The 25,265-nt window shown below is 40.4% G+C and overlaps 2 protein-coding genes across 3 annotated transcripts in view; both read left to right on the top strand.

The window, feature by feature from the left end:
- acvrl1 (activin A receptor like type 1) overlaps positions 1 to 25,265 on the top strand; it is a 47,438-nt gene that overhangs the window by 3,700 nt on the left and 18,473 nt on the right. The gene's annotated exons all lie outside the window — the stretch shown is intronic.
- Positions 14,134 to 18,620, top strand: LOC132896259 (uncharacterized). Its single transcript, XM_060936995.1, has 2 exons — positions 14,134 to 15,235; positions 17,629 to 18,620. The coding sequence occupies exon 2, from the start codon at positions 17,820 to 17,822 to the stop codon at positions 18,618 to 18,620; it is 801 nt and encodes a 266-aa protein (XP_060792978.1). The 5' UTR covers positions 14,134 to 15,235; positions 17,629 to 17,819.

The following is a 25,265-nucleotide window of genomic DNA, read 5'->3' as shown; positions in this document are numbered from 1 at the left end:
CCCACAGTCCAAAGACATGCAGGTTAGGTTAACTGGTGACTCTAAATTGACCGTAGGTGTGAATGTGAGTGTGAATGGTTGTCTGTGTCTATGTGTCAGCCCTGTGATGACCTGGCGACTTGTCCAGGGTGTACCCCGCCTTTCGCCCGTAGTCAGCTGGGATAGGCTCCAGCTTGCCTGCGACCCTGTAGAACAGGATAAAGCGGCTAGAGATAATGAGATGAGATGAGAATAATAACTAGACTGCATTTCCGCAGAGAAAATGCAAAGTGTGCTTGCTGAGCTGTAGCAGAACAGCTATCATGCTAGCATGCTAAAAGCCAACATGCTAACAACTAGCATGCTAACAGTTAGCATACTAACGTGCTAACAGCATACTAACATGCTAAAAGCTAGCATGTTAACATGTTAATGCTAACACACTAATAGATAACATGCTAATAGATAACATGCTAACAGCTAGCATTCTAACATGCTAATGATTAACATGCTATTTGTTAAAATTCTAACACTTTAAGGCTAATATGCTGACAGCTATCGTGCTACAGCTAACAGGCTAATGGCTAGTATGTTAACTTTTGGCATGCTAACATGCTGAAGGTGACATGCTAACAGCTAACATGCTAACAGTTAGCATGCTAACATGCTCAGGGCGAACTCGCTAACAGCAAACATGCGAAGTCTGCATGCTACCGTGCTAATCCTAACATGTTAACAGCTCTCATGATAACATGCTAATGGTGAACATGCTAACGACTCGCGATCTAACAGCAGGTATGATATCATAATGGGTAACATGCTAACAGCTAGCATGGTATCACGTGAATGCTTATATGCTAATTGCTATTGTGTGTGCGTGTAAGTATTCCTAATAAAGTGGCCATTGAGTTGAAGTTGATTTGCTGTCAAAGTCTCAAATGAGCAGATCCTTCCCAAATGCATCACCACCTATGGGGGAAGGGAGGAATGACTCAGTCAAGCTTCCACTGATTAGCGGCAAAATGGAGAAAAAATGGACGGATAAAAGGCGAGACAAAGACGAGTGCAGGTCAGAACCGATATCATGTGTGTGATGGTGATTTGGCCTGAGGTGCCGTATGAAGTTTGGTGGATGTGTGGTGAAGTGTTACTGAGCAAAACTCCATTCATTTGAATGGGGCCAAAAATCAATGGAAGCCTATGGAGGTAAAAAGAGTTGCGTGAAAACCAAGGAAAAGACGAGTGCAGGTCTCAGATGAGGGGATGGATCTGTGCAGGGACTTGGCCTGAGGCATCAAGTGAAGTTTCTTGAAGTTTGGTCACTTGGTTAAAAAAAATTGATGGAGAGTGAAAGTTTTTCTCCTGAAACACCATTCATTTTCAATGGGGCCAAAAATCAATGCAAGCCTATGGAGGAAAAAGGGATGAGCAAAAAGAAAGGAAAAATATGAGTGCAGGTCAGAACCGATTGCGTGTATGTGTTGGGGAGTTGGCCTGAAGTATCACATGAGGTTTGGTGCATCTGCGATGGAGCGTGTCCAAGTAGGACGATTCGATTCATGAGCCCTATTCATTCTCTATGGGAAAAAAACAAAAGAAAAATGACAAGAACAAGAGAATGGGCATGTTGATCCAAAAGCTGTATACAAGCACACTATACTACTTCGGGCCAGATGTCTCAGAGTTGGAACGGTGTCTCTATCTCAAACAAACATAATAATGTTCTGATAACATAATAATGTTATCCAAAAAAACATGTCGGGATAAGGCAGAATAAGTAAACTTAAGAAGAACAATAGTGTGCTTGCCTTTGGCAAGCACACTAATAATATTGGTTGGCTTTTTTTCGTAGTCTATCAGATATATTCCATTCAGCTACTCATCTTCAACTCGTTCAATATCATGCTAGCTGAATGGCATATAGCTGATAGACCACTCAATGCCAGCCAATATTATTTAAGTATTTCATACTTTTGACTTACTATCAAGTAATTACAACTTGCTATCTCATACTTATGACTTAGTATCTCATACGTATGACTTACTATCTCATGATTATTATTTAGTATCTCATTATTATGACTTATATCTCATGACTTACTATCGCATACTTATGACTTACTATCTCATAATTATGACTTAGTATTTCATAATCATCGGCTGTCCATCATTAGTGATGATGACTGCTTCATTAGGATGTGCAGAAACGCAGATGGCCCGCAAGGCCTGCACCAGAGCAACAGAGTCACCCGCAACGGCGGTACTAATGGCCTGGCTGAGCCGCCATGGACTATCTGGCCTCGTGAGCTCTGGTATACTATTCTCCTCTCCTAACGAAGTGCCTTGCACAATAAGGTAAGACAAGCGATGCCATGCCCACATCGTGTTGTCTGTCTGGACCTCCAGACCTGATGCCAAGTGGTGCACAAAAGTGCCACAGACCTGATGGGTATGGAAGTTGCCCCACAGTGACAACTGACTTGCTGAGTGATGCCATCCGTTGGCCATTTGCGCGGCTCTTCTGCATGCCATCTGGTGGTGCGCCATTGACCCTGTTGGGTTCATCTGCCACATTGCACCGAAAAGCGTCCTGCTGCCAGAGCCTTATTGGTGATGTACTATTTATCCCATAGCTGGAACCCAGGCAGGTGCTACCACTCTGGGTCAGAGCAGACCTGGGAGCAATGGTGATTAAGGAATAATTCCACTTTCCCCAATACTCAAGTCCTCCCAGACCTGAAACTCCCCACCAGTTGCAGTTTAAAGTCATACCCAGGACTCATTATACACCCATACCCAGTATTTCATAATAACTAAATCTGGGAAAGTTTCTCATAATTATGACCTGTTACCTCATAATAACTAAATATGGGAAAGTTTCTCATTATGACTTAGTATCTCATAATTGTCTTACTATCTCATAAGAATGAGATATTAAGTCATAGTTTTGGAAAATATTCTCATTATGATATAGTAAGTCATTATTATGGCATAATAAGTCCTAATCATGACATTGTATCTCATAATTATAGGATAAAAAATCCTAATTGTGAGATTCGTCCTCATTATTATATACTATTTGACTTCTTTTTTTTAAGTGCCAGAAATGGCTTTCATAGACGAGTGCTATACCATAGATCTATTACAGTATATCTGTTTTTTATTCCCCTGGCATATAATGTGGGGGGATATAGCTATCACTCTGTCTGTCCATCCGTCCGTCCGTCCGTCTGTCTGTCTGTAAACATTTTATTTTCCAGAGCATAACTCAAAAACTGTACGGAATTTTTTCACGAAACCTGACAGTTATGTTAAGTATCTAGAGGAGTTGTGCCTTTTGACATTTTGGGATTTCTGTGATTTTTTTTTTTTTGTATTTCCATGGCAACCAATTCAACTTAGGAAAATCTGGAGTGAGGTTTCATGTGGGGGTCGGGGGGATATGTGATCTCCTGATGACTCTTAGAAAGAAAGAAAGAAAGAAAGAAAGAAAGAAAGAAAGAAAGAAAGAAGAAAGAAAGAAAGAAAGAACACAAAAGGGAAAGAAAGAAAGACCACGAAAGAAAGAAAGAAAGAAAGAAAGAAAGAAAGAAAGAAAGAAAGAAAGAAAGAAAGAAAGAAAGACCACAAAAGAGAGAGAAAGAAAGAACACAAAAGAGAGAGAAAGAAAGAAAGAAAGAAAGAAAGAAAGAAAGAAAGAAAGAAAGAAAGAAAGAACACAAAAGGGAAAGAAAGACCACAAAACAGAAAGAAAGAAAGAAAGAAAGAAAGAAAGAAAGAAAGAAAGAAAAGAAAGAAAGAACACAAAAGGGAAAGAAAGAAAGAAAGAAAGAAAGAAAAGAAAGAAAGAAAGAAAGAAAGAAAGAACACAAAAGGGAAAGAAAGAAAGAAAGAAAGAAAGAAAGAAAGAAAGAAAGAAAGACCACAAAAGAGAAAGAAGAAAGACCACGAAAGAGAAAGAAAGAAAGACCACGAAAGAGAAAGAAAGAAAGAAAGAAAGAAAGAAAGAAAGAAAGAAAGAAAGACCACAAAGAGAAAGAAAGAAAGACCACGAAAGAGAAAGAAAGAAAGAAAGAAAGAAAGAAAGAAAAGAAAGAAAGAAGACCACAAAAGAGAAAGAAAGAAAGACCACAAAAGAGAAAGAAAGAAAGAAAGAAAGACCACAAAAGAGAAAGAAAGAAAGACCACGAAAGAGAAAGAAAGAAAGACCACGAAAGAGAAAGAAAGAAAGAAAGAAAGAAAGAAAGAAAGAAAGAAAGAAAGAAAGAAAGAAAGACCACAAAAGAGAAAGAAGAAAGACCACGAAAGAGAAAGAAAGAAAGAAAGAAAGAAAGAAAGAAAGAAAGAAGAAAGAAAGAAAGACCACGAAAGAGAAAGAAAGAAAGAATACAAAAGAGAAAGAAAGAAAGACCACAAAAGAGAAAGAAAGAAAGAAAGAAAGAAAGAAAGAAAGAAAGAAAGAAAGACCACAAAAGAGAAAGAAAGAAAGAAAGACCACAAAAGAGAAAGAAAGAAAGAAAGAAAGAAAGAAAGAAAGAAAGAAAGAAAGACCACAAAAGAGAAAGAAAGACCACGAAAGAGAAAGAAAGAAAGAAAGAAAGAAAGAAAGACCACGAAAGAGAAAGAAAGAAAGAAAGAAAGAAAGAAAGAATACAAAAGAGAAAGAAAGACCACAAAAGAGAAGAAAGAAAGAAAGAAAGAAAGAAGAAAGACCACAAAAGAGAAAGAAAGACCACGAAAGAGAAAGAAAGAAAACAAAAGAGAAAGAAAGAAAGACCACGAAAGAGAAAGAAAGAAAGAAAGAAAGAAAGAAAGAAAGAAAGAAAGAAAGAAAGAAAGAAAGAACACAAAAGGGAAAGAAAGAAAGAAAGAAAGAAAGAAAGAAAGAAAGAAAGAACACAAAAGAGAAAGAAAGAAAGACCACGAAAGAGAAAGAAAGAAAGACCACGAAAGAGAAAGAAAGACCACAAAAGAGAAAGAAAGAAAGAAAGAAAGAAAGAAAGACCACGAGAGAGAGAGAGAAGAAGAAAGAAAGAAAGAAAGAAAGAAAAGAAAGAAAGAAAGAAAGAAAGAAAGAAAGACCACGAGAGAGAGAGAGAAAGAAAGAAAGAAAGAAAGAAAGAAAGAAAGAAAGAAAGAAAGAAAGAAAGAAAGAAAGAACACAAAAGGGAAAGAAAGAAAAGAAAGAAAGAAAGAAGAGAAAGAAAGAAAGAAAGAAAGACCACAAAAGAGAAAGAAAGAAAGAAAGAAAGAACATGAAAGAGAAAGAAAGAAAGACCACAAAAGAGAAAGAAAGAAAGAAAGAAAGAAAGAAAGAAAGAAAGAAAGAAAGAAAAGAAAGACCACAAAAGAGAAAGAAAAAGAAAGAAAGACCACAAAAGAGAAAGAAAGAAAGACCACAAAAGAGAAAGAAAGAAAGACCACAAAAGAGAAAGAAAGAAAGAAAGAAAGACCACAAAAGAGAAAGAAAGAAAGAAAGACCACAAAAGAGAAAGAAAAAGAAAGAAAGAAAGAAAGAAAGAAAGAAAGAAAGAAAGAAAGAAAGAACACAAAAGGAAAGAAAGAAAGAAAGAAAGAAAGAAAGAAAGAAAGAAAGAAAGAAAGACCACAAAAGAGAGAGAAAGAAAGAAAGAAAGAAAGAAAGAAAGAAAGAAAGAAAGAAAGAAAGAAAGAACACAAAAGGGAAAGAAAGAAGACACGAAAGAAAGAAGAAAGAAAGAAAGAAAGAAAGAAAGACACAAAAGAGAGAGAAAGAAAGAACACAAAAGAGAGAGAAAGAAAGAAAGAAAGAAAGAAAGAAAGAAAGAAAGAAAGAAAGAAGAGAAAGAAAGAACACAAAAGGGAAAGAAAGACCACAAAACAGAAAGAAAGAAAGAAAGAAAGAAAGAAAGAAAGAAAGAAAGAAAGAAAGAAAGAAAGAAAGAACACAAAAGGGAAAGAAAGAAAGAAAGAAAGAAAGAAAAGAAAGAAAGAAAGAAAGAAAGAAAGAAAGAAGAACACAAAAGGGAAAGAAAGAAAGAAAGAAAGAAAGAAAGAAAGAAAGAAAGAAAGAAAGACCACAAAAGAGAAAGAAAGAAAGACCACGAAAGAGAAAGAAAGACCACGAAAGAGAAAGAAAGAAAGAAAGAAAGAAAGAAAGAAAGAAAGAAAGAAAGACCACAAAAGAGAAAGAAAGAAAGACCACGAAAGAGAAAGAAAGAAAGAAAGAAAGACCACAAAAGAGAAAGAAAGAAAGACCACAAAAGAGAAAGAAAGAAGAGAAAGAAAGAAAGAAAGAAAGAAAGAAAGAAAGACCACAAAAGAGAAAGAAAGAAAGACCACGAAGAGAAAGAAAGAAAGACCACGAAAGAGAAAGAAAGAAAGAAAGAAAGAAAGAAAGAAAGAAAGAAAGACCACAAAAGAGAAAGAAAGAAAGACCACAAAGAGAAAGAAAGAAAGAAAGAAAGAAAGACCACGAAAGAGAAAGAAAGAAAGAATACAAAAGAGAAAGAAAGAAAGACCACAAAAGAGAAAGAAAGAAAGACCACAAAAGAGAAAGAAAGAAAGAAAGAAAGACCACAAAAGAGAAAGAAAGAAAGAAAGACCACAAAAGAGAAAGAAAGAAAGAAAGAAAGAAAGAAGAAAGAAAGAAAGAAAGAAAGACCACAAAAGAGAAAGAAAGACCATGAAAGAGAAAGAAAGAAAGAAAGAAAGAAAGAAAGAAAGAAAAGAAAGAAAGAAAGAAAGACCACGAAAGAGAAGAAAGAAAGAAAGAAAGAAAGAAAGAATACAAAAGAGAAAGAAAGACCACAAAAGAGAAAGAAAGAAAGAAAGAAAGAAAGACCACAAAAGAGAAAGAAAGACCACGAAAGAGAAAGAAAGAAAACAAAAGAGAAAGAAAGAAAGACCACGAAAGAGAAAGAAAGAAGAAAGAAAGAAAGAAAGAAAGAACACAAAAGGAAAGAAAGAAAGAAAGAAAGAAAGAAAGAAAGAACACAAAAGAGAAGAAAGAAAGACCACGAAAGAGAAAGAAAGAAAGACCACGAAAGAGAAAGAAAGACCACAAAAGAGAAAGAAAGAAAGAAAGAAAGAAAGAAAGAAAGAAAGAAAGAAAGAACACGAGAGAGAGAGAGAAAGAAAGAAATAAAGACCACAAAAGAGAGAGAAAGAAAGAAAGAAAGAAAGAAAGAAAGAAAGAAAAGAAAGAAAGAACACAAAAGGGAAAGAAAGAAAGAAAGAAAGACCACAAAAGAGAAAGAAAGAAAGAAAGAAAGAAAGAAAGAAAGAACATGAAAGAGAAAGAAAGAAAGACCACAAAAGAGAAAGAAAGAAAGAAAGAAAGAAAGAAAGAAAGAAAGAAAGAAAGAAAGAAAGACCACAAAAGAGAAAGAAAAAGAAAGAAAGACCACAAAAGAGAAAGAAAGAAAGACCACAAAAGAGAAAGAAAGAAAGAAAGAAAGACCACAAAAGAGAAAGAAAGAAAGAAAGAAAGACCACAAAAGAGAAAGAAAAAGAAAGAAAGAAAGAAAGAAAGAAAGAACACAAAAGGGAAAGAAAGAAAGAAAGAAAGAAAGAAAGACCACAAAAGAGAGAGAAAGAAAGAAAGAAAGAACACAAAAGGGAAAGAAAGAAAGAAAGAAAGAAAGAAAGAAAGAAAGAAAGAAAGAAAGAATATATTAATGCATTTCCCCGAGGGTGTTTCAGATAGTAGCCTCCCTGCAAGGAATTTGAGCCTTTTCTTGCAGAACTATTGTATTTTAGTGGTCTCATCTCATCTCATTATCTCTAGCCGCTTTATCCTGTTCTACAGGGTCGCAGGCAAGCTGGAGCCTATCCCAGCTGACTAAGGCGGGGTACACCCTGGACAAGTCGCCAGGTCATCACAGGGCTGACACATAGACACAGACAACCATTCACACTCACATTCACACCTACGGTCAATTTAGAGTCACCAGTTAACCTAACCTGCATGTCTTTGGACTGTGGGGGAAACCGGAGCACCCGGAGGAAACCCACGCGGACACAGGGAGAACATGCAAACTCCACACAGAAAGGCCCTCGCCGGCCCCGGGGCTCGAACCCAGGACCTTCTTGCTGTGAGGCGACAGCGCTAACCACTACACCACCGTGCCGCCGTATTTTAGTGGTTTCTATCATAAAGTGAAGATGATGATGATGATGATTTTGTAAAACAGACACACACACACACACACACAAACCGTATAAACCTAATTGTCACTTTTTCTCTGTCAAAGAGAATACTAAAGGAACTCACACCCAACAAGCATGTGGAGAAACACGTGGCTCTTAAACATCTGTTGTTTCAAGCGAAATCTGGTGCACATGACTGCAATTATGTCATTCCAGTCCTTCTTAACTGATGTCAAAACACTGCAAAGAGCTGCAAGATGGAGCTACCGATAATGTCCTTAAAGCCTTCCAGACTGTCTTGTTAAGTTAAGAGTGTTAATTATTGCACGTTTAGTTTTAGGCAATGACTCTCAGTATGAAACTGAGCTATGAGTACACATATCATCCACAATAGCTTTCACTGAGTGTCATGCACTGAGATTATGGGCAGCATTAACTGAAGTTTTGACTGCATATCACCAGACGACATGGTAGACGATAATAGCAATCACTGTGAAAGAGAATAATCTCAAAAAAGAGGAAGACTTGAGAGCAAGTGTACGAGTTCCCATGAGTCTGGTGACTGCTGCTTGTGAGAATAGTGAAAGGGACAGAGAAACAGGAATTGCTTGTCATGAAGTCTAAAATAACTTGTGATTAATGAGATGACCGCCTGACCTTGTTTGATTTGATATCGGACGTTACTCTCGGACAACGTGTAAGTAATTAGGGTCAGTGAAAGACTTTGAGAATCTGTTTCTGTATTATGGGAGAAATTGGAATATCTGCCCAGAAAGATAAGCCATTTAACATGGACCAAATAATTGGAAACGAGTCATTTGTTTTTATACCCAAATAGCAGTTCGGATCAGACGGCTGCACCACATTATATTTTTACAGTGTAAATAAGAACAGATTGACCCACAGCTAATAGATGTGGGAAAACTGATTTAAAAATGTGTATGAGTCTACTCATGCACTTCCATCTTGATCTGTGAAATAAGTGGAGTTTCACATGTTCTCTTTGTGTCTGAGTGGATTTCCTTCAAGTTTTCTATTTTTTTTTTCATATCCCTAAAATATACCATTAGTGGACTGGTGATCTGAGATGGACTGACTGCCCATCCAGGGTGTATTCTGTTCTTGCCTCCTACAACGGATAGGTGCCAGATCCACCATAGACCCGGTCAGGATAAAGCAATTACTAAAGTTTCTCAGTACAAATGAACATGTCACACCGTTAACCCATTTTCCAGAAGGTGGACTTATTTGTCATTTTAAATGGAGCTAACTAATTAGCCATCACTGCTACACAATGCATAGCAGGAATCACTTAAAGTCTGATTGCTGATATATTGTATGTCAGTTACAATGGCGAAATGTGACTATTAGAGCTGGGACTTGAGCTCAGCCAAAACTTAGCCAGACACACCAAAAAAGCAACAGGGCAAAGGATTTTGTAAGGGATTAGCGTCAGGCTGCCAGGTCACTCTGCTGTGTGTAGCTGTTGATGTTGATTTTAAAAGTAACGAAGTAAATTACACAGGGACATGAATACTTAAGTCTGAGTGAAAAATACTGTGTTGAGCGTGCAGCGTGGAAAAAGAGTCCGGAGACAGAAATCTTAGTTTCTCAGTCGTTAGCCTGTGCTACTTGCTGTTGATAGATAGCACTGGCTTGGCTGCTTTATTAGCATTCGCTAACACTACTAATGAACACTACACCGGCTGGAAGGTGACTTCACTGTTCATAACTTGCATTTAAGCTCATGTTGACCTTCGAGCAGGTCTCGGGCAATTAAATTTTTGGTCCCTCCCACTATAAATCAAAATCTGATTGGTTAATTAGTCTGTCACTTCCTACATAAACATGCACTGCCATGGCCTTCTGTCCCGGCAGTGACGTCCTAACCAATGAGTGAGCAGCTCGAAACTCTTCTCAGCCTAGAGACAACAAACAAAACAATCTCATTGGATAACTCGATTTTAATGTTTTCAGGACAGTAACCCTTTCATTTCTGAAGGAAATTTGATAGAAAATGAGGCCAAATTAGAAGAGAATAATTATAATGAAGTATAACATTTGAAATGCTTGGGCTTCTCTGAAGGACTAGGAGGCCCTGATGATTCCCCTCTGGTCAGTTACAAGGTGAAGGGAGCTTAGAGCATTCAGTAATTTAATTTGCTGACTTTTCATTTATAACATATTGTGACACCACTGTACATTTTTTTGGGGGGGGCTTTTTTCACCTTTATTGGATAGGACAGTGTAGAGACAGGACAGGAAATGAGCAGAAGAGACAGGGAGGGATCAGGAAATGACCTCGGGTCAGAACCGAACCCAGGTCCCCAGATTTATGGTATGGCGCCTTAGCCACCTGAGCCACAACAAGTTTTTTTAAGCAGAACAATTAATGAATTTATCTCCACGTGGCCCTAAATTCTCCGCTATTTTTTCCTGCTTCACCATGACTCAATTCAAGATACTACGTCATGCATCACATGGTGGGCTTTCCTGAAGATTTCTTTGGATTAACGGCTCTTAAAGCTCAAAGGTTCTACTGGGAATCGCTTTGTTGTACAGATTCTACATAAAACCTTGAACTGTTTTCCCAGAAGGACAAACCATCATTTACTTTTACCTTTAACTCGTTTAGCTAACACTTTCACCCAGACTGACTTACAGTTGAGACAGGATGCAGTTCAGAGTGAGGGGTTTTGCTCAAATCCCAACAGTGGCAGCTTGGTGATGCTGGGATTCTAATTCATGATCTTCTGGTCAGTGGCCCAATGCCTTAACCACTGAGTTACCACAGGTAAATACAAGCCATGGTTTATTTTACACAGAAACTAAGTGAGGGTTTTTTTTTCAGACTCTTTGGCAAGGTTCAGGGACATAACCCACTAATTACACAATCTCAATGCACTTTTAAAGGTAGACTGCCTTTCAGATTTTTCAAGTGTAGATCACAAAATGAATTTTCCCTGATGTCCAGTTATTTTTGTTGACTGGACCAAAAGCTACTGAATTTGAATCATAGACTTCCAATTTTATTAGTTTTTTGGGTTTTTTTTAAATAGAACAACTTAAGGTCACGTGGCCCTAAATTCTCAGCTATTTTTTCCTGCTTCACCATGACGCAGTACAAGATACTACGTCATGCAATGACATGGTGGGTTTTCCCGGTTCGTGCAAGGCATTGTGGGATACACATTTGAAACAGGAGAGAAAAATGGAGGATGTGAGTGTGCGAATGAAATGTGAAAGACTGACTACAGTAACGGAAAGCGAGAAGAAAAGATGTTATGTTATACAACCCCGATTCCAAAAAAGTTGGGACAAAGTACAAATTGTAAATAACAACGGAATGCAATAATTTACAAATCTCAAAAACTGATATTGTATTCACAATAGAACATACACAACATATCAAATGTCGAAAGTGAGACATTTTGAAATTTCATGCCAAATATTGGCTCATTTGAAATTTCAAGACAGCAACACATCTCAAAAAAGTTGGGACAGGGGCAATAAGAGGCTGGAAAAGTTAAAGGTACAAAAAAGGAACAGCTGGAGGACCAAATTGCAACTCATTAGGTCAATTGGCAATAGGTCATTAACATGACTGGGTATAAAAAGAGCATCTTGGAGTGGCAGCGGCTCTCAGAAGTAAAGATGGGAAGAGGATCACCAATCCCCCTAATTCTGCGCCGACAAATAGTGGAGCAATATCAGAAAGGAGTTCGACAGTGGAAAATTTTAAAGGGTTTGAACATATCATCTACAGTGCATAATATCATCAAAAGATTCAGAGAATCTGGAAGAATCTCTGTGCGTAAGGGTCAGGGCCGGAAAACCATACTGGGTGCCCGTGATCTTCGGGCCCTTAGACGGCACTGCATCACATACAGGCATGCTTCTGTATTGGAAATCACAAAATGGGCTCAGGAATATTTCCAGAGAACATTATCTGTGAACACAATTCACCGTGCCATCCACCGTTGCCAGCTAAAACTCTATAGTTCAAAGAAGAAGCCGTATCTAAACAAGATCCAGAAGCGCAGACATCTTCTCTGGGCCAAGGCTCATTTAAAATGGACTGTGGCAAAGTGGAAAACTGTTCTGTGGTCAGACGAATCAAAATTTGAAGTTCTTTATGGAAATCAGGGACGCCGTGTCATTCGGACTAAAGAGGAGAAGGACGACCCAAGTTGTTATCAGCGCTCAGTTCAGAAGCCTGCATCTCTGATGGTATGGGGTTGCATTAGTGCGTGTGGCATGGGCAGCTTACACATCTGGAAAGACACCATCAATGCTGAAAGGTTTATCCAGGTTCTAGAGCAACATATGCTCCCATCCAGACAACCTCTCTTTCAGGGAAGACCTTGCATTTTCCAACATGACAATGCCAAACCACATGCTGCATCAATTACAGCATCATGGCTGCGTAGAAGAAGGGTCCGGGTACTGAACTGGCCAGCCTGCAGTCCAGATCTTTCACCCATAGAAAACATTTGGCGCATCACAAAATGGAAGATACGACAAAAAAGACCTAAGACAGTTGAGCAACTAGAATCCTACATTAGACAAGAATGGGTTAACATTCCTATCCCTAAACTTGAGCAACTTGTCTCCTCAGTCCCCAGACGTTTACAGACTGTTGTAAAGAGAAAAGGGGATGTCTCACAGTGGTAAACATGGCCTTGTCCCAACTTTTTTGAGATGTGTTGTTGTCATGAAATTTAAAATCACCTAATTTTTCTCTTTAAATGATACATTTTCTCAGTTTAAACATTTGATATGTCATCTATGTTCTATTCTGAATAAAATATGGAATTTTGAAACTTCCACATCATTGCATTCCGTTTTTATTTACAATTTGTACTTTGTCCCAACTTTTTTGGAATCGGGGTTGTATACAAAGGAAAGGAAACACAGGACCAAACTAATAAATATCGGCACTCAGCGAGCACCTCGGTGTGATCAGCTGTCCAGCACGGTCAAAGATAAACCTGCGCATGCGCAGACACACGGACTTCCTCTGTCTGCTTGACTGCGCGAAGCAAGCGATTTCATGCACATTATTTGCTCGGGAATCCCTTCAAATTAAATAATTTCCCAGCCACAGAATGGCCTGGGTTTTTTTTTTTTTAGATATTACAGAAATAAACATATATCACAAGGATCAAATTTCAGGGGGAACTAACTTTCACCGATTTTATGAAATTGAAAGGCCGTCTAGCTTTAAGTATACTTTTTTAATACCGCTGGCTGTTAAACTTGGCAAAAATCACATTAAAATTTTTCATTTTTAAAGGACTACCGTTTACTCAGAGACAGCGGTAGTTTCTGTCAGGTTTTTTTCTTTTCTCATGCACAGAATACAGGTTGGAAATCATTTGTCACATGCAGCTTCCTTTTCCTAATGTCTATTTGTGACTGACACTGAAAACCGAGGTAACACTTTTCTACAGAACGTGTGCTTCTGCAAACTGTTTGCTTTGAACAGGAAATGCTAATGTTTCAGCCTAGTAGGAAGTTGGTTAGAAAAAAAAAGAGTACGAACATCTGAGGCGGCACGGTGGTGTAGTGGTTAGTGCTGTCGCCTCACAGCAAGAAGGTCCAGGTTCGAGTCCCGGGGCTGGCGAGGGCCTTTCTGTGCGGAGTTTGCATGTTCTCCCCGTGTCCACGTGGGTTTCCTCTGGGTGCTCCAGTTTTCCCCACAGTCCAAAGACATGAGGTTAGGTTAATATGGGACGGCCTTGGGCTGAAGCACCCTTGAGCGAGGCACCTAACTCCCAACTGCTCCCCGGGCATTGTTAGCATGGCTGCCCACTGCTCTGGGTATGTGTGTGTGCTCATTGCTTTCCCCCAAAGACATGCAGGTGAGGTTAACTGGTGACTCTAAATTGACTGTACGTGTGAATGGTTGTCTGTGTCTACGTGTCAGCCCTGTGATGACCTGGCGACTTGTCCAGGGTGTACCCTGCCTTTCGCCCGTAGTCAGCTGGGATAGGCTCCAGCTTACCTGCGACCCTGTAGAAAAGGATAAAGTGGCTAGAGATAATGAGATGAGATGAACATCTGATCATCACACTCAAATGTGGGCCTTCACCAAGCTGTTTCCACAAAGTTTGACACAAACATATGTATGCTGTAGCATTATAATTTCCCTTCATTGGATCTGGGTGGGGTGGGTGGTTGTATAGTGGTTAGCACTGTCGCCTCACAATAAGAAGGTTGTGGGGTTCAAACCTTGCAGTTGATTGAGGCTTTTCTGTATTGAGTTGCCTGTGTGGGTTTCCTCCAGGTGCTCTGGTTTCCTCCCACAGCCCACGGACATGTGAATTAGGTCACATAGGTGTGAACGTGAGTGTGAATGGTTGTTTGTCTCTACGTTAGGCCTGTGATTAATTGGCAACCTGCCCTGGGTGTCCCCTGCCTCTCACTGGGATTGACTCCAGCTTCCCCCGCAACCTTGACAGATAAGTCATGGATGGATTGAACGAAGAAGCCTAAACCTGTTCCAGCATGACAACGCCCCTGTGCACAAAGCGTCATCCATGAAAACATGGCTCGCTAAGTTTGGAGTGGAAGACCGCGACCTGCTAAACTCAACCCCACTGAACTATCTCTCGACTGCGTTTTTGCCCAACATTAGTGCCTAACCTCACTAATTAATGCAAGCTAGATAAACATTCATGCAGTCAGTATTCAGGATTGAAAACCATAATGGTGTAAACTGTAGTTGATGTGTGCACTGAATAGACAGTAAACAGATGCTTGCAGACCTGGAGGAGGACTACAGGGTTTAGAGCATCACTTGGAACAGGGCTGGAGTTTTCTCTTATATTATTGTAGTCTATACACTCACCGGTGACTTTATTAGGTACATCCACACACCTGTAGTTTGATGCAGTTCTCTAATCAGCCGATCCCTTGCCCTCAGCGCAATTCATCAAATCATGCAGATACAAATCAAGAGCTTCGGTTAATGTTCACAGTGTTCAAACATCAGAATGGGAAAAATTGTGATCTCAAAGTGTGACTTGATCTCAGTTAACAGATGAATGACTTCATGTGCATCAAGGGCACAACAATGCAGTTGGGCTTTCAGTGAAATGCCCAAACCAGAGTGGGCCACCAGGTATATGATTCACATTCATACACTCACAAATGACAAATAGATGTTTTGGTAGCATAATTGAAATGTCTTATATTTCTTTTTTTGTTTGTTTTTTTTGTTTGTTTGTTTTTTTGTTTGTTTGTTTTAGACATCATGACATGAGTGTCTTCTGTAAAACTCGATTTGGCTTAAGCAACACAAGAATACAAGTTTGTTTTACATGACTGTGTTCTGTAATATTGTGATTTGTAAATACAGTGGATATAAAAAGTCGACACACCCCGTTAAAGTGACAGGTTTTTCTGATGTAAAAAAAAAATGAGACCATGATAAATAATTTCAAAACTTTTTCCACCTTTAATGTGACCTAAACCTGTACAATTCAATTGAAAAACAAACAAATCTGTTAGGGGGAAAAACATAAAAAATAAAAAACGTACAATAAGCTGGTTGCATAAGTGTGCACACCCTTCAACTAATACTTTGTTGAAGCACCTTTTGATTTCATTACAGCATTCAGTCTTTTGGGGTCGGAGTCTATCAGCCTGCCACATCTAGACTTGGCAATATTTGCCCACTCTTCCTTGCAAAAGCGCTCCAGATCTGTCAGGGCATCTCTTGTGCACAGCCCTCTTCAGGTCACCCCACAGATTTTCAATTGGATTTAGGTCTGGGCTCTGGCTGGGCCATTCCAAAACTTTTTGGGGGTCATTGTCGTCCTGAAAGGTGAAATTCCTCTTCATCTTCATCTTTCTAGCAGACACCTGAAGGTTTTGGGACAAAACTGAGTGGTATTTAGAACTGTTCATAATTCCCTCCACCTTGACTAAAGCCCAGGTCCTAGCTGAAGAAAAACAACCCCAAAACATGATGCTGCCACCACCATGCTTCACCGTGGGTATGGTGTTCTTTTGGTGATGCGAGTGTTGTTTTTGCGCCAAACATACCTTTTGGAATTGTGGCCAAAAACTTCAACCTTGGGTTCATCAGACCATAACACATTTTCCCACATGCTTTTGGGAGAGTCGATGTATTTTTTTGCAAAATTTAGCCGGGCCTGGATGTTTTTCTTTGACCCTACCTCATAGTCCAGACATATGGATAATACGGGAGATTGTTGTCACATGTAGTACACAACCAGTACTTGCCAGAAATTCCTGCAGCTCCTTCAGTGTTGCTGTAGGCCTCTTGGCAGCCTCCCTGACCAGTTTTCATCTTGTCTTTTCATCAATTTTGGAGGGACGTCCAGTTCTCAGTAATGTCACTGCTGTCCCATATTTTCTCCACTTCTTGATGACTGTCTTCACTGCGCTCCATGGTATATCTAATGCCATGGAAAAAAATGTGTACCCTTCTCCTTACTGATACCTTGCAACAATGAGATCCCTTTGATGCTTTGTAAGCTCTCTGTGAACCCTGGCTTTTGCTGGAGGATGCAACTGAGTAAATGTCAGGAAAATCCTACTAGGACAGCTGAATTTTGGGGGGGGGGGGGTTTAATCTGAGTCATTTTAATTGATGGCAGGTGTGAACCCAAAAAGACTGAATCCTGTAATTAAATCAAAAGGTGCTTCAACAAAGTATTAGTTTAAGGGTGTGCAAACTTATGCAACCAGTTTATTTTACGTTTTTAATTTTTTATGTTTTTTCCCCTAACAGATTTGTTTGTTTTTCAATTGAATTGTACAGGTTATAGGTCACATTAAAGGTGGGAAAAGTTTTGAAATTATTTATCGTGGTCTCATTTTTTTACATCAGAAAAACTGATCTTTTTAATGGGGTGTGTACACTTTTTATATCCACTGTATAATTTGTAAATCAGTTTGCTTTGAATCACAGTAACACAATAATTAAACTTATATATATTGGTTAGTGCTGTCGCCTCACAGCAAGAAGGTCCGGGTTCGAGTCCTGTGGCCGGCAAGGGCCTTTCTGTGCGGAGTTTGCACGTTCTCCCCGTGTCCGCGTGGGTTTCCTCCGGGTGCTCTGGTTTCCCCCAAAGACATGCAGGTTAGGTTAACTGATGACTCTAAATTAACCGTAGGTGTGAATGTGAGTGTGAATGGTTGTCTATGTCTATGTGTCAGCCCTGTGATGACCTGGCGACTTGTCCAGGGTGTACCCCGCCTTTCGCTCGTAGTCAGCTGGGATAGGCTCCAGCTTGCCTGCGACCCTGTAGAACAGGATAAAGCGGCTAGAGATAATGAGATGAGATGAGATGAGATGAGATGAGATGAGATGAGATGAGATGAGATGAGATGAGAAGGTACTTATAGATATATAATATATAACAGAAGGCACTTCTGCAAAAGTTTAATTATTCTGTTGCTGTGATTCAAAGCAAACTGATTTACAAATTATACAGTGGATATAAAACGTGTACACACCTCGTTAAAATAATGGCGCCACCCCAGGTCTTCACATTGGCATCAGCTGGATGTTGTACTTACAAGAAGAGGTAACCTGAACACAGTAAGCCACTAGGTCCTACCATAGTGCAGACTGTGACACTGATCATGCCCTAGTCATCTCCAAAACAAAGATCATAAAGAAGAAGTTCCACTCTGCAAAGCAGCCAAAGATCCCGAGACTCAACACTGTCAACATGCGTGACCTAGCACGACGCCAAGAGTTTGCCTCAAAGCTCAAGGACCACTTGGTGAGTCAACAACCAACAACACAGTCTCCTGACGAGAAATGGGAAGAACTGTGCACTGCCATGTATGAAACAGCCATGGACACCTTTGGTGAAAGGCAGAAGATGCGTGAGAATTGGATGGAGAAGTATGCTGATGTACTGCTTCCTCTCTTGGAGGAGAAGCGAAAAGCCCTGATAGCCTACAACTCTTCATCCATGCAGTCACATTCTGACCGACTTAAGTTCACCAAAAGCAAACTGCAAATAGAATCCTGTAGATGTGCCAGTGTGTACTGGACCAAGCTCTGCTCAGACATTCAGATCGCCATGGACAGAGGAGACATGAAAACAAGGTTTGAAAAGATCAAGTTTGCTGTTGGACCAAGCAAGAGCAAAGTGGCTCCCATTAAGTCTAAAACTGGTGAACTCATAGTGGACAAGAAGAAGCAGCTAGAGCGCTGGGTAGAACACTACTCGGACCTCTACTCAGTGGAACGCCATTTTGAAGACCACGTACCATTGATCTCTCTCTCAGAGATGTCTGAACTCGATACCATGCCAACCATAGAGGAGTTGAGCAAAGGAATAGACCAACTCACCTGTGGCAAAGCCCCAGGTACTGATGCCATACCTGCTGAATTGCTTAAACTGAACAAAGCGGCCATCCTGCCACACTTATATCAACTTCTGATTCTGTGTTGGCAAGAAGAAACCATCAGCTCTGAAGGACGCCAACATCATTACTCTCTACAAGCAGAAGAGCGATAAAGGAGACTGTGATAACCACCGAGGGCTCTTTCTACTGACCATCGCAGGCAAAGCCCTTGCACATGTCATCCTAAGAAAATTGCAACAGTTTGCTGAGAGAGTGTTGCCCGAAAGTCAGTGTGGTTTTTGTGCTAAACGTTCAACAACTGACACGCTCTTCTCCTTAAGACAGTTGCAAGAAAAGTGCCGGGAGCAGCAAAAGTCCCTCTACATTGCCTTTGTAGACCTAACCAGACCTGGATTATACAAGGTCCTCAGAGCTGTTGGGTGTCCCCCGAACCTGCTGAAGCTAATATCCTCCCTCCACGACGGGATGCAAGCCACTATCCAATTCGACGGAGCAAGATCAGAGGCCTTCGAAATCAGAAGTGGGGTTAAGCAGGGATGCGTACTGGTGCCTACCCTCTTTGGCATTTACTTTGCGGTCCTGTCAGAAACAGCATTCCGGGGCTCTCGAGGGGATGTTCTTCTACATTGGAGGACTGATGGCTCCTTATTTAATCTTGCTCGACTCAAAGCCAAAACCAAGGTGAGACAGTCGATGCTTCGCAATCTGCTGTCTGCAGATGATGCCGCACTTGTTCCACACAACCCCAACATCCTCCAGGAGATGATCAACAGCCTGAACAAAACCTGTAAGGCCTTCTCCCTGGTTGTGAGTGTTAAGAAAACTGTTGTGCTCCATCAAGGTACAATCAGCAACCCAGAACCAATAACACTCGACAGCAAGCTTCTTGGCAACGTACATAAGTTCTGTTACTTGGGATCTACAGTCACCATCTCTGTGTCTCTGGATGAGGAGATCAACTGCAGGATTGGCAAATCAGCCACTACTTTTGGCAAGTTGACCAAACGAGTGTGGCAGAACAAATACCTCACCACAAAGACCAGAATTCAGATCTATGAGGCATGTGTGTTGAGTGCTCTTCTCTACGCATCAGAGACATGTACCACATGCAAGAGCCAAGAACGCAAGCAGAACACCTTCCATCTTCACTGCCTACGCAAAATTTCTGGCATCAAGTGGCAGGACAGTGTGCCTAACACCAGAGTGCTTGAAATGTCTTGCCAGTCCTCTATTCCTACCACCCTGAGCAAGAGAAGAATGAGATGGCTGGGCCACATCAGTAGAATGGAGGACGCTCGCATCCCCAAGCAGCTTCTGTTTGGCGCTCTTGCTGGAGGACAACATCATCAAGGACACCCTAAATTACGCTACAAAGATGTGTGCATGGACACAATGAAGAACCTTCAGATTAACCTTGATGCATGGGAGGGAATGGCTAAAGACAGGAGTAAATGGAGTGCAATGGTCTACAGGGGAGCCTCAGCGTATGAGAGACAACAGCGTAATAACCATGAAGCAATGGGACAACGCAGGAAGGTCAGAGCTTCCTGTTCCTCAACATCCGTCGAGCCGATCTTCCCCTGCTGCAAATGGAGTCGCCCATGCCACTCCAACACTGGACGAATTAGTCACAAGCGTGCATGTCGTTCATCTACAAGCAGCTGCTAAGATCGTCTGCGAAGATGCAAGAGAGCCAACAATAAGTACCTTCTCATATTATAATGTATGTGTGTGTGTAAATTTTTTAATTATTGTGTGAGCTTTATCACCAATTAAAAAGGCACAATTTTCACAACTGTTTAAGGGTTTGTTTGTTTGTTTGTTTGTTTGTTTGTTTGTTTTTTAAATCACCCTAGTAATGCATTAAAAAGCTTATTATGCAGGTCTTCATGATGTAATTCTACACAGCAGTCTCTGCCTGCCCAAATTAATGAGTGAGTGACCAAGAAACACCACTAGACCTACAGCGACTTACCACACAGAAAAATAACAACAAGAAGATATCAGTTTATGTGCCACCCCTGTGTGAACAATGGTCTCAGTCTGGCCACCCCTAGAAAATTTGTCTGGCTCTGCCACTGGCCAGGAAGGATATAGTAACTCATATAATCACTCTTTACAACCATGGTGAGCAGAAAAGAATCTCAGCATGCAACAGCAGAAGACCACATTGGGTTCCACTCCTGCAGCCAACAACAGGGATCTTAGAATCAAGAACGAGTTCCTATTAAAGTGTCCAGTGAGTGTAATGCCTGCAGCAATTTATGCACAAACTCCCACAAAACGAAAAAGCTTGTTGGTTAATAATAAACTAATACTGTAAGAATGATATGTATACTTAATTTTAGGAACTGCTTTATCCTGATCAGGGTCGCGATGAATCCAGTGTCCTGGGAACACTGGGTGCAAGGCATCACAGAGTATTACACACACACACTCGTTCGCACCAAAGGGCAATTTAAAATATGACAGATTAGGTGCCGTGTCTAAAATATTAAATATTGATATGACCGAAGGCTATTTTAGTTCATACATTTTGTGTTTCTGTAGAAGTCCTGTGTTTTTCATCGCCTTACACTGACTTTACATTTTACTTAGGCTTGTCCTGTAGACCTTTCTGTCACTCCTCAAGTTGCTTTCAGCCATCACTGGGGAACGTAATGGACTGCTCCGACTGAGATCATAATAATTGGAAAGATAATACATCAAAAGCAAGGAAGAGGTCAAATTTGATAGCCGAATCTAAAACGCCTTTGATGATGGCTGAGAGAAATCTAGTTAAAGGCGCCGGACTGCCCAGTATATTGTTAGACTAATGTGCAACACTAAAGCTTTGTGTCATTCGTGTTAGCTACAGCACTATCTACATAGGATGTGTCTAATTGTTAGCTATCTGGCTTGATAGTGTTGATGTAACCACAGTTATCAAGTGCCATGTTTTTGTAAAGACTGAGGGTTGATTTTGCAAACAGCTTTTGCTACAAATGATAAATTTTCTCAGCATCTCAAACTGTGTGACAGAAAGGTGCAGTAATATAATATAAAGTACGGTACTGAGATAAATAAATGTAATTATTCTATCCATATTTACAGGATATGAGTAATCGCATGCTCTGATTGGCTACTCTACTACCAGGATATCAGCTCATATACCATGAGTAGAGAAAAACAAAATGGCGGCGCGTGTTGCTGAAACAACCGAGGACGAAATAAAAACTATTCGAAAACAAAACCCCAAAAATACAAAAAAAGCAACAAAATAAGGAATGAAAGTATTTGATGGTAGGAACGTCTCTTTTTTATTTTCAATACTTATTATTACTATCGGATTTTTCACAAATTGCTCCTGTCATTTCACCGATTTGTTTACATTCTAAGCGGAAATGATTTTGTCAGACGTTTTGTATAAAGTTTTTATTTAGCGAATTTGCAAAAAATAAAAATGCTCCATGTCTCAAAATCCAGTAAATGTGGATAGAATAAAATGGTTATTCCACTCAATCTCATCATACATGGTTTATAGACAACTCGGTGCTACACACCTATATCAGCTCATATACCATGAGTAGAGAAAAACAAAATGGCGGAGCGTGTCACTGAACCAACCGAGGATGAAATAAAAACTATTCAAAAATAAAACCCCAAAAGTACAAAAAAAGCAACAAAATATGGAAAGAAAGTATTTGCTGGTAAAAACTTACCTTTTTATTTTTCAAAAATTATTATTATTATTATTATTATTATTATTAGGCGGCACGGTGGTGTAGTGGTTAGCGCTGTCGCCTCACAGCAAGAAGGTCCGGGTTTGAGCCCCATGGCCAGCGAGGGCCTTTCTGTGCGGAGTTTGCATGTTCTCCCCGTGTCCGCGTGGGTTTCCTCCGGGTGCTCCGGTTTCCCCCACAGTCCAAAGACATGCAGGTTAGGTTAACTGGTGACTCTAAGGCTACGTTTACACTAGACCGTATCTGTCTCGTTTTCTTCGCGGATGCACTGTCCGTTTACATTAACCCCCCTGAAAAAGCGGGGAAACGGGAATCCGCCAGCGTCCACGTATTCAATCTAGATCGTATCAGCTCCGGTGCTGTGTAAACATTGAGAATACGCGAATACGCTGTGCTGAGCTCTAGCTGGCGTCTCATTGGACAACGTCACTGTGACATCCACCTTCCTGATTCGCTGGCGTTGGTCATGTGACGCGACTGCTGAAAAACGGCGCAGACTTCCGCCTTGTATCACCTTTCATTAAAGAGTATAAAAGTATGAAAATACTGCAAATACTGATGCAAATACTGCCCATTGTGTAGATATGATTGTCTTTAGGCTTGCCATCCTTCCACTTGCAAGTAATAAGTGATATGCGCTGGGATCTCACACACAGCGGCTCAGTCCCGAATCGTGGCTTGTTCACTTCACTCGCGCGCTCTGTGAGCTGCGCAGGGCCGGAGTGCACACCCTCCAGAGGGCACTCGCTGTTCAGGGCGGAGTGATTTGGAGCGCAGGATGCCTGCGGAGCCGAGCGTATCCGCGTATTGGTGTTGCTGTGTGCACGGCTAACGGTTTTAGTGTAAACGCGAATCATTTTAAGAACATTAATCTGATGATCCGCTGATTCGACGTAATGTAAACGTAGCCTAAATTGACCGTAGGTGTGAATGTGAGTGTGAATGGTTGTCTGTGTCTATGTGTCAGCCCTGTGATGACCTGGTGACTTGTCCAGGGTGTACCCCGCCTTTCGCCCGTAGTCAGCTGGGATAGGCTCCAGCTTGCCTGCGACCCTGTAGAACAGGATAAAGCGGCTAGAGATAATGAGATGAGATCTTCAAATAGACCATTTTTATGCAGCTCCTTTATTAGAATAGGCTGTCTTTATTTAGTATTTATTTATTTAGCACCTTAATTCCAAGCCAAATTCCTTGAAGTTGCAACAATTACTTGGCAATAAAGGTTTTCTGATTCTGAGTCACAAATTGCAACTGTCATTTTGTCGGTTTGTTTACATTCTTCATCTTTAAGATGAAATTAAAATTTGTTGATTTTTTTTGGTTCAGAAGCTCAAAGTTGTTTGAAAATTACATAACAGCACGGTGGTGTAGTGGTGAGCACTGTCGCCTCACAGCAAGAAGGTTCTGGGTTCGAGCCCAGCAGCCGACGGGAGCCTTTCTGTGTGGGGTTTGCATGTTCTCCCCGTGTCTGAGTGGGTTTGCTCCGGTTTCCCGGACATGTGGTTAGGTTAACATGGGGCAGTCATGGCCTGAGGTTGGGCTGAAATGCCGTTGAAGGCATCTAACTCCCAACTGCTCCCCGGGCGCTGTAGCATTAGCTGCCCACTGCTCTGGGTATGTGTGTGTGCTCATTTATTGCTCACTCGTATGTGTTCACTGCTTCTTCTCACTGAAATGTCCAAGGAAGAGTCTAAAGCTAGTCTATACCTCAGCAAGATAGCACTTTCTACAGTACAAAAAAACAACACTAAGGTCAATTCATGCAGGTTTTTAAGAAGTCCTCCAAAGCGGAAATGATTTTGTCAGACGTTTTACGTATATAAAGTTTTTATTTATCGAATTTGCAAAAAAATAAAACTAAAAACGCTCTGTTTCTCACAATCTAGTGAATGTGGATAGACTAAAATAATTATTCCACTCAATCTCGTTGTACATGGCTTATCAGCTCATGTCCGACTTGATTTTGTTGAATAATGGTTAAATGTCTGCTAAATGAGATGTACAGTATACAAAGTCAGATTACACTACCGTTCAAAAGTTTGGGGTCACTTTGAAATGTCCTTATTTTGAAAGAAAAGCACTGTTCTTTTCAATGAAGATCACTTTAAACTAATCAGAAATCCACTCTATACATTGCTAATGTGGTAAATAACTATTCTAGCTGCAAATGTCTGGTTTTTGGTGCAATATCTCCATAGGTGTATAGAGGCCCATTTCCAGCTGTTCTCTCTCACACTCTTGTAACAACTGTTATGATTGGCTTTTGTTCTCTGTTAGAGTGTGAGAGAGAACTAGCCAATCATAACAGTTGTTTTCTTTTAGGTTATAGCAAACTTTATCTGTTATGCTCTAAAATTGAGAAATTTTATTTTTAATTGTAATTAATTATGCAATTTTTTAAAGATTATTTTATTACATTTCAACTGGTAGGTATGAGAGTAAAATTCTTTGTGTTTTTGAACTGAATTGAATTGGAGTTGAATGGAACCCACTTATAGCCCATCTAGTTTAGCCCGTCTACTGCCCACCTATTACCCATGTGGGGCCCAACAACAAAGCCCACTTATTGCCCATGCTTAATTTAGCCCATTTAATGCCCACCCATTGCCCATGTGGGGCCCAACAACAAAGCCCACTCGAAGCCCATGCCCAGCCAAAGCCCACCTAGCCCAAATGAGGCCCATGTGGGCCCCAACTGTATGTGTTTCCAGGGCAACTATCACTCCAGTGTTCTAATGGTACAATGTGTTTGCTCATTGCCTCAGAAGGCTAATGGATGATTAGAAAACCCTTGTACGATCATGTTAGCACAGCTGCAAACAGTTTAGCTCTTTAGAGAAGCTATAAAACTGACCTTCCTTTGAGCAGATTGAGTTTCTGGAGCATCACATTTGTGGGGTCGATTAAATGCTCAAAATGGCCAGAAAAATGTCTTGACTATTTTTTCTATTCATTTTACAACTTATGGTGGTAAATAAAAGTGTGACTTTTCATGGAAAACACAAAATTGTCTGGGTGACCCCAAACTTTTGAACGGTAGTGTATATACAGAATATCGCCTTAATCTTAAGTCTA

Source organism: Neoarius graeffei, chromosome 13 (genome assembly GCF_027579695.1).
Source record: "Neoarius graeffei isolate fNeoGra1 chromosome 13, fNeoGra1.pri, whole genome shotgun sequence".
Taxonomy (NCBI): Eukaryota; Metazoa; Chordata; class Actinopteri; order Siluriformes; family Ariidae; genus Neoarius; species Neoarius graeffei.
Note: the sequence above shows the minus strand (reverse complement) of the source record. Positions and strands in the feature narration are given on the sequence as shown.

Coding starts and splice junctions, on each gene's coding strand:
- LOC132896259 (XM_060936995.1), top strand. CDS start 17,820: ATGCGTGACCTAGCACGACGCCAAGAGTTTGCCTCAAAGCTCAAGGAC.